At 36.6% G+C, this 12,603-nt stretch overlaps 1 protein-coding gene across 1 annotated transcript; it reads right to left on the bottom strand.

The window, feature by feature from the left end:
• Positions 1 to 1,305: 1,305 nt before the first annotated feature.
• LOC131624227 (dof zinc finger protein DOF5.4-like) lies at positions 1,306 to 2,416 on the bottom strand. The gene has a single exon (XM_058895182.1). It carries the CDS (start codon positions 2,285 to 2,287, stop codon positions 1,514 to 1,516), a length of 774 nt encoding a protein of 257 aa, XP_058751165.1. The 5' UTR covers positions 2,288 to 2,416; the 3' UTR covers positions 1,306 to 1,513.
• Positions 2,417 to 12,603: the final 10,187 nt, after the last annotated feature.

Here is a 12,603-nt window from a genome sequence, read left to right as displayed (position 1 = left end):
AAAAATTATCAAAGTGACATTAATGAAAACAGAGTGTTTTCAGGATGTTTTATTTTTTAGATTTAAAGAAAAAAAAAAAAACTGAAACGGAAACGGAAACAAGTTTTACAACTTTTTCTATTTTTTAGTTTTTAAAACTAAAACAAAGTTATTTTTTATTTTTCAATTATTTTTAATTTTATTTTTCATATTTATGTTTTTTAAATTTTATTTGGGCCTTATGGCCCCTTTTGAATTTTAGGGCCTTCTAACTTTAGGCCCTATACATTTGAGGGCTTACTATTGTTAAATTTTTTTAGGCCCTCTTAATATTGGGGCTGGGGCCCAAATTAATTGGCCCCTTAAATTGACACCTCTACTTGTGAGTTATAAGAGAATATATAAATAAAAACACATTTTTTATGAAAAAATAAGCCTATAAATTAAAATATTACATATACAGTTTTTGTATGCTGTCAATTGGGTTTAATTATTAAAATCTGATTTGATTCAATTGCTATACTTTTAAAATTGTGCAAAATCATATATTAAAAAAAGAATATTTATAAATTATTAAAAAGAAATTATGTTGATTTTTTTTTCTTCTTATTGATCTTTTGTTGATTGATTTGTGAACATTGCTTCTGACATATGCATATAAAAAATCTAATTAATACACCACCCCTCAATTATCACCTGATAATATCAAGTTATTCATTTATATTAAACGTTAGCTTAAAAAAAATGATATTTTCAAATGAATATTAATTAAATGTTTTCAATAATACACTATGTTTAAATTACGTTAATTTGGAAATCTAACAGCTTTAATTCCGCAAATTTTGCTGTCGAAACTAATGCTGCTGAGAATCCAAAATTGAAAAAATACACATTTATCTTTATAAATTAAAAGACAAAACTTCAATTTTATTTAATTTAAATATTTTATTCTAAAATTATATTTTTTAAATATAAAGTTAAATATAAATTATATTTAATTTATTTTCTCTCTCGTTTTTTTCAACAAGCATCAATTAAAATTCATTTTGCATTCTTTCATAAAGCATACTAAAAAACACAAAAATTTGAATTTTGTTAATAAATATGAAATATTAACTTTGATTTATAACTCGTTATAGACGAAAGGATATTGTTATTATCAAAACTCTATGTACAGATTATTTTTCTCCAAACCATATTTTACTCGACATATATTTATTAATTATATTGAATTCATATGAACTTCAACCGAATGCATTGAAATTGAAATGTGTGTATCATTTAATCTATGAAAACCACTCAAAAAAAAAAAAAAAAAAGGCCTTATCTAAAATAACAAAATTAATATGAGGCAAAGCAACACATACACTAGTTGTGCAAACATCCCTTTAACATGAAAGCATAATCAACACAAAAACAAAGAAGATTACATTATACAACTCTTTATATCTTGTAATAATTATACAAAATGCTTTCAAGCAAAAGACCAAGTATTTGATAATAAAAAAAAGAGTAGAAGTTTGTTGAGGCTTATTCATGGAAGATGAAAAAGATAAGAAGAGTGATTGAAATGATGATCAGACCAATGTGAATATGTCCAGTATGACTCATCAACGGTGTTAGGAACATCAAACAAACAATTACCTTGCCAATCCAACGATCCAAATCCATTTGATAACTGCTGCTGATTGAGCAACGACAACCGTTGATGACTGCTCTGTTGCTGCAACTGACAAAAACCCGATGAATCTTCACGCTGTACCTGATCATTCCCGTATTGCTGTTGATGTTGATGATGATGATTCACACCAAACCTAAACGACGACGCATCGATGATATTGTTCCTAAGCATAAACACATCGTTTTTTGAACTTCGAGTGATAAGGCCCGTGAAGTTATTAACTTGTTCATTAGTAGCGTTTGATATCGGAGTCTTCGCTATAGCTATCGCCTCAGTGGCGGTGGTCGTAAAGGCGGAGCTTTCACTGTTGGACTTGTACTCGTCCGCCTCCTGTGGTGTTGTTGCTGCTGGAGCGATGGTGGTGGAGGAAGATGAAACCGTCTTAGAGTTTTTGGAGTGCTTTGATTTGCGGGAACCGCCGCCGACGGGGACTTTACGGAGGACGCCACCTTTGGTCCAGTAACGGCGGCAGCTTTTACAGAAATGACGAGGCTGAGAGAGGTTGTAGTTGTTGTAGTAACAGAACTTTGTGTTAACGGAATCACAACGAGGACACTTCAAAGCATGATTATGATTTTGATGAAGATTCTGGTTGTTGTGGGATCTCATTATGTGAACTTCTTGCATTTCGGGAAAATATCAGAGATTTTGTTCTCTGGTTTTCTCAGAACTCGTGTGTCAGTGAGGTTTCTTCTTCGAAGGAAAAGATAGAAGAGGTTTCTCTACAAATATTCCGTGCCTACTCTTATTCTTAATATTTTTCTAATTCTTCCATGTCATTTAATTTGTAGATAGTTTTTTTTTAAAAAGAGATTATTGACGGTGTAAAACTTATGTACACTGTCAGTGCATTTCAATTAAATTCTTTTAAAATTAGTGTAAGAACAAGATTTGTTTATGCAATACGTCTCTATGTTTGGACGATAACAATACATATATTTTATATGTAACAATTTAGTTTCTAATAGTTTTCTTGAGTGTGCAGATGTTGTGTTCTAAGAGATTCTGGATTGTTGTCCGTGAAGAATCATCATAAACAAGCAAGGCGACTCAGAAAATTTATTTGCAGACGAATCTGAAGAAACATCAGTAGTTCTAGAAGAATGCTGAATGATCATCAGAAGTGGAGTTACTTTGTGCTTCTCAAATAAGTCGTTGCTTTAGAAGTCACAAGTAATCAAAAGAAAGAATTCCGCTAGAGCTTCTATTCCAAGATCGGAAATTAACATACAAGAGCAAGTTTTTAAGTCAAGATCAGAAGCTGCGAATTTGTTCATTAGAAAAGCTGCTGCTTCTAATTCTGAAGACAAAGTCAAAGATTCTGAATACATCAAGGGTCAAGCCATGAATACAAATATCATACTCAAGGGTGTAGTGAAGATAAAAAATAAGCTATCAAGTAAAAATCAGATACAAACTTCCAAGAATCAAAAGTACCTTCAACAATGAAATAACTTGTTCTCAGATTGGCTATTGCCTACATATCTGGAAAACAATGTTCTAATTCTAAGGAGTCTGAAACGAATATCTGGACAAGTCTTAGCATCACAAGATCGTTCCAGATCAGAAGTCGGGTATCGCATTTCAGAAGATTTGTTGTTGTTGTCAAGTTCTAATAAACAAGACTCTGACTCTCACAAGATAATGATTATATACTTCACATCAAAGAGTTTCTGAACTACACATCAGAATCACTATCAGAAAGATGAAAACAAGTTTATCTCTTCCAAGCTTACTACTTCAGAACCAGAAGTACATTATTTGAAGATGAGATCAAAGAACTTAGTCAAAAAGAAAATAGTACGACAGTACATTACGGACTCCACTATAATTAAGTGAGCGTACTATTTTATAGAAGCTGTCTCCCACCAACTCACAACGTATTAAGCTAGAAGACAAAGGAAAGTATTATCTACAGTTCTGCTTGATTCTGTCCATTGGGAACTAGCCGTTGAAAATCAAAAGGATCTTCTTATCCTTCAACGTCTCTTTTGAAGAGATAAAAAAGAAGATCAAATCATCCAACAAATGTTGAAAACATTGGCAACGCCTATGTTGTTCATATCACATCTATTGATTCAAATGCATCTGATGTAGCCATTTATGCCATTGGTATCGCTACTGATGTTATTACTATTGATGTTCTAGCTGATGTTCATAATGCTATAATGGTTGTTATCGTTGCAGTTATTAATTGTTGTTTGGCTTGAAAGGGAACTCAACCAACACAGATTAACAAGAACAAACATATGAACAAGGAAGACAATCCTTGGAAGCTGGTGTTGAGAAGCATATGTCAAAAAGAAAAGAGGAAGCACATGCCAATCCAAAATGCTACTAGGCCAATTAGTTTATGCTAATGCCTAAGTTGATATGCAGAAGTTGATCAGAAGATGAAGAAGATTATTTTACAAGATGCTAATCAATTACAATCATATACATCTTCGAAGAAATCAAAAGAAGCAAGGAGTTGTTGCTCGGAACTTTCTTAACAAAGAAGATGAATAAGAAGACTGCTACAAGATGCTATCCAACATACTATTATATACATCTTTGTAGAACAATGTAATGAACACAAGAGTTGTTGCTCGTATTGTGTTATAGGTTAGGATTCTTCATGTAAATTGTTTTAACATAGGGGTTGTTGCTCAAAACTATGTTAAACAATCATTTAAATACGAGTTTATCAACTAAATGTTGAGGATACCTTGAGAGACCGGGTGAAGGTCAGAAGCTCAAGAAGAAAATGGCAGTGAGTCATTGTTAAAATCCTCTTAGAAGACCGAGTGAAGGTCAGAACTCTAAATGGATAAATGAATGTTATATCCATTGAGATCACTGAACGTGTCATTTCTTGTTAGTCATCGTCGGTTGCCTGTGCAAGATTGTTAGTCACCGACAGTTGCCCGTGCAAGATTGTTAGTCACTTGTGGTTGCTTGTGCATTGTACTGTGATTCACCGGAGGTTGCCTATGCAAGTGTAATCAGTTTGGTTATACTGGATTAAGACCTTGGATAAGGAAAAATCACCTTGACAGGTGGACTAGACTAGCTTGAGAATTTCTCAAGTGAACCAGGATATATCGGGTGTTATTTACTTCTGTTTATTACCCTTCAATTATTAGAACCTATAAAAAGACTTAAATTTCGAAGAAGGCGGAATGCTTTTGAGAAATATTAAGCTTCTGATAAATAAGAATTGAAAAGGTTATGATAAAAACCAACGATTTAAGCTTTCGCGCAAATGTTTAAAGAAGGGAAATATTATTGAAAACCTAATTCAAACCCCCTTTCTTGTGTTTTTCTTAAGCTTCAATTAGATGTATTGATATTTACTAATTTAATATTAAAATAAGTTTTATTTATTAAAATGTATTTGTAAATGGTACTTAGCAGTGTAATTAAATAAGCTAAAATACAATAAACAATAGTATTTGTTTGAACAATTTATAGATATTTGAAGGGCTATTCTTAGAAAATTTGGATTCTCGGCAGCAATAGTTTCGACAACGATAGTTTCATGTATAAACTTTGAAAGATGAGCCACTAAGGGCAAAAGAAAGTTTTTATCAAAAGAGTTTTAAAAGAGTTTGCAAACATAATAAGATTTTTTAAAAATGGAGAAGATTTTGAAAATTTAAGAAGATGGGAGGAGATGAAGGGACTATCCTAAAGCATAAAGTAAAAGCTAAGGATAAGAACAATCTAACCAATAAGAAGTCAACACTTGACATGAAGAAGTCAATGTAGATTTCCAATATTTTGGATCAAAATCAACCAAACAAGTACATTACCAAGTACCAGATGAACATAACATCTCCATATTCACAACTTGTACAAGGTCTTGAAAATGTACCATAAGAATTTGGGACGAAAATTAGGCAGAGTAACAGCTATATGTAGAAGAATTCCCTAATGCCTTGGAATGAATCTCAAGGAATTTAGACAAAATATGGAACTTACAGTAACCTGCACACAAAGAAAATCAAACCAATTCCTTGGAGTTTGACTTCCAAAATATCAATAGAATACAACCAAGGTATCAAAGTCTTAGTCCAATAGTCCATCCTCCAAGCTTAGGGTATGTAACCAAAGTCCAAGTCCACATTGAGTTTTTTTATGTTTCAAGTTTATTATTAGTGTTTTAGGAACAAAATAAAAGGTCCAAATGAATAAAGGAAAAATATGCATAAGCATAAACATGTGTCCAAATGGACAAAGGTAAAATAAGCATAAACATAAACATGATAATGAATGAAGAATAGTAACATAAAGTATAAAATAGTAAAAGAAGCATAAAATAAAGTTAGAAGTTAGTAATTAGTGATTAGAAGTTGATTCTCAAAGTTAATGATCAATAATGATTGAATAATGAACTTAGGTCAAAATTAATGAAAACTCATCAGAGGATTGATAGAATCAAAACCTCTACACAATAAGTTTCCAAATGTCTTGAACCAATTGTCAAATAATCAACCATCATTGGGCTTACAAATATAGGTTTGGGCCATAAATGATCATTTTCCGATACAGGGCGATTTTAGCGCTATGTTAAGCAATCACCAAGTAACTTATATAGAAGTCACCCTACAACGAGACCAGTCAATAAAAATTTAGGTGTTTAAGAATAAGTTAGAGAATGATATAGAAGATCATTCTCCAAAAACTTGCAACACATTTAAAATAACAATAAAAAACAAGAAGGGATTAAGATGAAGAGGGATGGATATGGATTAAAACAAGAATAAGTCGTGCCTTGGAAACTGCATTATGATGAGGGCATTCGGCCAGTCATGGGCTATACGCACGCGCAAAAGAAACTCTTGTATATCATCGTGTTGGTGAGAAATCTTCTCATGCTTCCAGGCTTTGTTTCAAAAGAGTCCCAACATGAATTCTAGTCTATCTCTGTTAGCTGAAGATTTCGTTTAGGAAGAAATGTCCTTCGAAGGTCTGAAATTTGAAGGAGGTGGTTATTGATGACCATCTTTGAAGATAAAATGGCTCCTGATGGCCATGTTTCGAGAATGAAGAATTTTAAGTCATAACGAAGATAGTGAATGCTGAAACTAGTAGGAGTGTATATCTTCGAGACTTAGAAAAATTTTACGAAATATGTTAAGTACTGATGCTTAGTGTATTTCCATGGTATTTTAATGTTAAGTTATATTGCCACGCGTCGAAGGAGGATTCAGGCGGGAAGATTTGAAATTCGAAGAAGTTTGCATAACTGTCTAGAGACAGATGGCTTTCCGGGGATTCTCATGAGAAACGTGGCATTAAATTAGCGTAGGACCGTTAAGGTCGAAACTAGTATAAATAAGGGTTCTAATGTTAGGATTCAGTGTGTTCATTTTGTACAAATCACTCACATATTACTCAAGTATCAAGCGTTAAGAGAAAGAGTTCGCTGAGAAATGTACGTATGACACCACCACCATTTTAATACATGTGTATTTTCCTTTATTTTCAAGTATCTTTCGATATTATTGCATTTCGTTTACTTCCTGCCATTTACATTCCTGCACTCTTTATTTTCATGTTATTTATCTTTGAAGTATTTAACATTTTTTGCATTTTAAGATTCTTGCACTTTTACAATTTTTATCTTATGTTTTATCTTGACTTACCTTTCGCTGAAGTTATATTTACGTGTATAACCAAGTGACTACTAACCTTTATTGTTTCGATTGAGTAATTCTTATTTTCAAGGCAAAATCATAAACATGGTTCGAATCATCATAAATAACAATCTTTTTGACTATGTCCTAGGATCAATCTAGTCGATCCTGCGAGTAACCAAATCATATTTATTATAATTTGGAAGACTAGCGGTTGTTTACCGGAAATCACCGTAAACATATTGGCACGCCCAGTGGGACAGTGTCAAGCAGATTGTTTTTAATCAATTGTTTTATTTTGTCTAGACAATATCAAGACCTTGTATGAACCTTAGGAACGGTAAATTAACAAACAGTGCACAACCGATTCCCAAGCGAAGGTACAACAAGAAAATGGTCGTCACGACCAGTACAGGGGGAGATCAAGATCCCCCACAAGGCTCAGGATCAGGAGCGGCAAATTCTATGCATGTTTCGACTTCTACTCAAGGAGCGCGGGATACACCGGGTCCAAATGGATCGAGGCCCACGGATAGTTCCCAGGCTATACCTGAGAATAATACAGAACCATCAGGAACTATTCCAGTTTCAGTGTCGACTATCGCACCTTCATCCACAAGCGCAAACGAGATACCACTTTTCTCGACAAATGCTGTAAATAACTTATTCAACCCAGAGTCGAACTCTGCATTCGAATGGAGGCCAAACTACCCATACGGAATGCCATATCCATATGGAACAGGCGTACGGGGGGCAGGACCTACATATGCTACAACTAATAATGCGACGTTTTCGCCAAATGTTGGTTCAGTGGGTCGAAGTGCACAAAATACTGGCTTCTCTACCCAAATACCCAATTTTACCACAAGTAATCAAGCAGCATTCCGACAAGAAATGGATGCAAGCAACCATGATATGTTAGGGGTCTTGGCCAAGGAACTGGCTTCAATTTTGAATCCACTAGCAACAAATATTACTAATACGAATCGAGAGAATGTGGAGATTTTCCAAAAGATGTCATCTCAAATGAATCGAATGGCAGATTTCATGGGAGTTTCGTACCCTAAACGAAAGGACAAACAACCCTTGTATCGAGAAGAAGGACCCATTATGGAACGTATTCAAGATGTGGTCCCTCCGTCTAGGACAACCACTAATAATGTAGTTGCCCCACAAAGAACAGCGGCAATCGAAGGGAACCAAGTAATAGATTTGGAGGCTTCGAATCAAAGAGCTGTTCCCGTTCAACAGGAAATGGAGGAAGTAAGACCCAGATTAAGGATAGTGGGTAGGAATGAACATCCGGATGAAATCGTTCAGAGAGTCAGAAGAGAAAATCTGGCTACGGAAAATAACTTAACCGCCATGATAGAAAGGGTTATGGCCAATAACGGCCTTAGCACTAGACTTCGACGTCCAAATTATACATCCCCCATATCAGATTATATCATGCAGACAGAGTTGCCTAGAGGCACTAAAGTGCCCAAGTTCACAAAGTTTTCAGGCGAAACTAGCGAGTCAACTGTGGAACATATTGCCAGATATTTGACAGAAGCAGGAGACTTAGCAGGGAATGAGGATTTAAGGATCAAATATTTCCCTAGTTCGGTAACAAAGAATGCTTTTATTTGGTTCACTACTTTACCACCAAATTCGATAGATGCTTGGGCACACTTAGAAAGGTTGTTCCATGAACAGTTCTACATGGGCCAAACCAAGATAAGTCTGAAAGAATTGGCCAACATTAAGAGGAAGTTTACAGAACCAATTGATGACTACCTGAATAGGTTCCGACTGTTGAAATCAAGGTGTTTCACGACAGTCCCAGAACATGAATTGGTCGAAATGGCTGTCGGTGGTCTAGACTATTCAATTAGAAAGAAACTAGATACTCAGTACCTTAGGGATATGGCCCAGTTGGCAGATAGGGTTCGACAAGTCGAACGCTTGAAAGCAGAAAAAGCTAGAGCAAACAAGGGATATAAAAAGGAAAGGGTAGCATACGTCGAGGCGGAAGACGCCGATGACGAATCTTTCAGCGACTCATATGGCATAGAAGAGGTCGAAATAGATTTAGCCGAACTGAAAGAAGCGCCACCTTATGCTTGCAAATTACTCAATCCTGCAAATGGAAAAAACCCAGTAGAAAACGATAAGAACAATAGATTCCCTAAGAAAACTTACACATTCGACGTCACTAAGTGTGATGAGATATTTGATTTACTAGTAAAAGATGGCCAAATGATACTCCCTCCAAATTCCAAAATTCCTCCGTTAGAACAACGGAAGAAGAGAGGTTTTTGTAAATATCATGGTTTTTTGGGCCATAAAACCTCACAATGTTTTCTTTTCAGGGATCTAATTCAAAACGCTATCAAGGATGGACGTTTGAAGTTTGCTGACAAGACTAAGAGTCACATGAAGGTCGACACAAATCCTTTGAACATTACTGATGCTAGCCTTTGTGAACCACTAGATGTCAACATGGTAGATGTATCTGAGGTAGACATTGCGAAAGCTGATACAATGTTAACCGGAAAGCAGGCTACTGAAAGCCTAAATGACGATGCGGTCTTCAATACTGATGTTGAAGAATCCTCTAAGACAGAGATAACTGAAGTTTTGAGAGAAAAAACCAGTGAGGCCACTGAAGACCTCAGAGTAAAACTTCAACAAATCCAAATTTCTGAAGCCCCCCCAGCAGTTGTTAACATGGTCAGTGCCGGACGACCAGTGTCTGAATTTGGCGAATTGGAGACATGGTTGACAAGGCAAAAGGGAAACATTGAAATCCCTCCAAGAGGGAAAAGTCTAAAAGATTATCTCTGGAATTGCCATGAAAGGAATGGCAGAAAACAATGGATGTGTCCAAGGTGTTCGATCATGCTGAATCGAAGGGTCGAAGCCAACTTCGAAATGGCTCGACGCGAAAGATGGGAACACCCCGGGAGAGAACCAAACCCTTTGCTACAAGTATACCCAAATATGGAAGAAAGCTTAGCGGGATTTCTGGTCAGATGTCACAGGCAAAACACTGAAGTTGCACTGTGCCCCAGATGTGGGGCAGTCTATGAGAAACTCAGGGATTACGTCCTAACCTGTATGGTTTCGATATATGGACCCCAACGAAGAGACCTGACAGCCCACATCCTAGGGCTCGAAGGGTAACATTCAAAGTCCCTGCAGAAGTACCTAGGGACAGATGGGTGGAAGCTGGTGCAAGAACCAACAAATGGAGAAGTTGGGACCAAGGAGCAAGGACTGCAATGGCATATAGGAAGCAATTTCAAAACTCAAATTGAGAGATGTATCGGTTGGAGAATTACAAGGGAAAAAATCCTATGTCCAGATCCCAGTGGAGAAGGCACCAGAGAATGAAAAAGGCTCAAAGAGAATACAAACCAAGAGAAGCTGGAGAGTCTAGTAGCAACCAAGTCCCACACCAGGGGGCGAAGGCAAGCAAACCTCCGGTGGAATGCAGACTATTCGAAGCTGAAAATATTTTAGAAGAAGAAGAAAAGATGCATTCCAGTCCTTGGAAGGAAGAGGATAGAATGACGAATGATTTCGATTCTGACGGGGTGTCATCTATAAACCTCAACTGCAACGTTGTGTCTGTACTCCCTCATGAGTTTAATCAGGAAACTGAAGTTGAAGACTGCGAAGAGGCTGATATCGAAGAAATGGCGAAACACAGACCTGTGTGTTACTATGTTCTAAAAACGGCGCAGTTGAAGAGTAGAACACTTTCTTCGAGAGGCCTGATGAAGGTATGCGAAATCATTTGAAACCACTCTACATAAGGGCTAAAATTGAAGATGTTGGCATTAATAAAGTCCTAGTAGATGGGGGGGCAGCAGTGAACCTAATGCCCCAATACATGCTGAAAAGAATTGGTATGTTCGATACCGATATAAGGCCACATAACATGGTTTTATCTAACTATGAAGGCAAGATAGGACAGACACTGAGAGTTGTTCAGGTAAATTTAACAGTTGGCTCAGTCACGAGGCCAACTATGTTTATGGTTATACCAGCAAAAGCAAACTACAACCTTTTGCTCGGAAGAGAATGGATCCACGGGGTTGCAGCTCTGCCATCGACAATGCATCAAAGGGTAACCATTTGGAGGGAATATGGTATAGTAGAGAATATTGAGGGAGATCAGAGCTACTACATGGCTGAAGTTAACCAGGTTAATAAAACTAACTTCGATAGGAACTTGGCAAACATAGGACCTTGTCATGCTGCAGAAGAGATGTATACCCCAAATAAAAATGCGTTGTACTACTTAACTCTACACCCAAATGGTTTCCAGTGGAATAGGGAAATAATGGATGGCCTAGAAGACACCCCATCAACGGAACATTATCCAACAATACGTCCAACAGGCTGGGATGACGAAGTTGATGATGTCTGAGTCATCATTTTTCAGAAAGATTTCGGCTTATGTAGCCGAGAATAAAAGAAAGACGGCTCTCGAAGCCGAATTGACAAAAATGTTGTTTAATGAAGGGCTAAAAAAGGAAGAAACTCCAGATTTGGGGATAGATACGATCCCTCACCTGCCTGAAGATTCGGTCCAAGTGAAAGAGGTTTCAGGAGAAGAGATAGGTCAAAGATTGGATGCAATCTACGACGAAGAGCCTTTGGGATTCGAGAAGGACCCAATGGGATCAAATATCAAGATGCTAGCCCAAGATCCACTCGAAGAGGTAAATCTTGGAGATGGAGATCAAAAGAGGGTAACATACCTCAGTGCGAAACTAGAGCCACCGCTGAAGTCAAAAGTGGTCGCGTTGTTGAAGAACAAAGATTGCTTTGCATGGGATTACGATGAGATGCCTGGTTTAGGGCGCAATTTGGTCAAATTGAAGTTACCCATAAAAGCAGGAAAGAAGCCCATCAAGTAAACTCCTAGAAGGTTCGCACCAGAAATTCATTCGAAGATTAAAGCAGAAGTCGAAAGACTCCTACGGTGTAAGTTCATCAGAACCAGAAGGTATGTCGAATGGATTGCTAATATTGTACCAGTTATTAAAAAGAATGGTTCATTAAGAGTATGCATAGATTTTCGTGATCTAAATGCAGCAACTCCTAAGGATGAATATCCTATGCCTGTGGCAGAAATGTTAGTGGATTCAGCCGCAGGTTTCGAATATCTAAGTATGTTGGATGGATACTCTGGTTATAATCAGATTTTCATTGCAGAAGAAGATGTGTCTAAAACAGCTTTTCGTTGCCCAGGGGCAATAGGCACCTATGAGTGGGTTGTGATGCCTTTCGGTTTAAAGAATGTTGGGGCAACCTACCAGAGAGCAA

This window comes from Vicia villosa, unplaced genomic scaffold (genome assembly GCF_029867415.1).
Source record: "Vicia villosa cultivar HV-30 ecotype Madison, WI unplaced genomic scaffold, Vvil1.0 ctg.000109F_1_1, whole genome shotgun sequence".
NCBI lineage: Eukaryota > Viridiplantae > Streptophyta > Magnoliopsida > Fabales > Fabaceae > Vicia > Vicia villosa.
Note: the sequence above shows the minus strand (reverse complement) of the source record. Positions and strands in the feature narration are given on the sequence as shown.

What these genes read in the sequence shown, in the direction of transcription:
- LOC131624227 (XM_058895182.1), bottom strand. Translation starts at nt 2,287, where the DNA reads ATGCAAGAAGTTCACATAATGAGATCCCACAACAACCAGAATCTTCAT.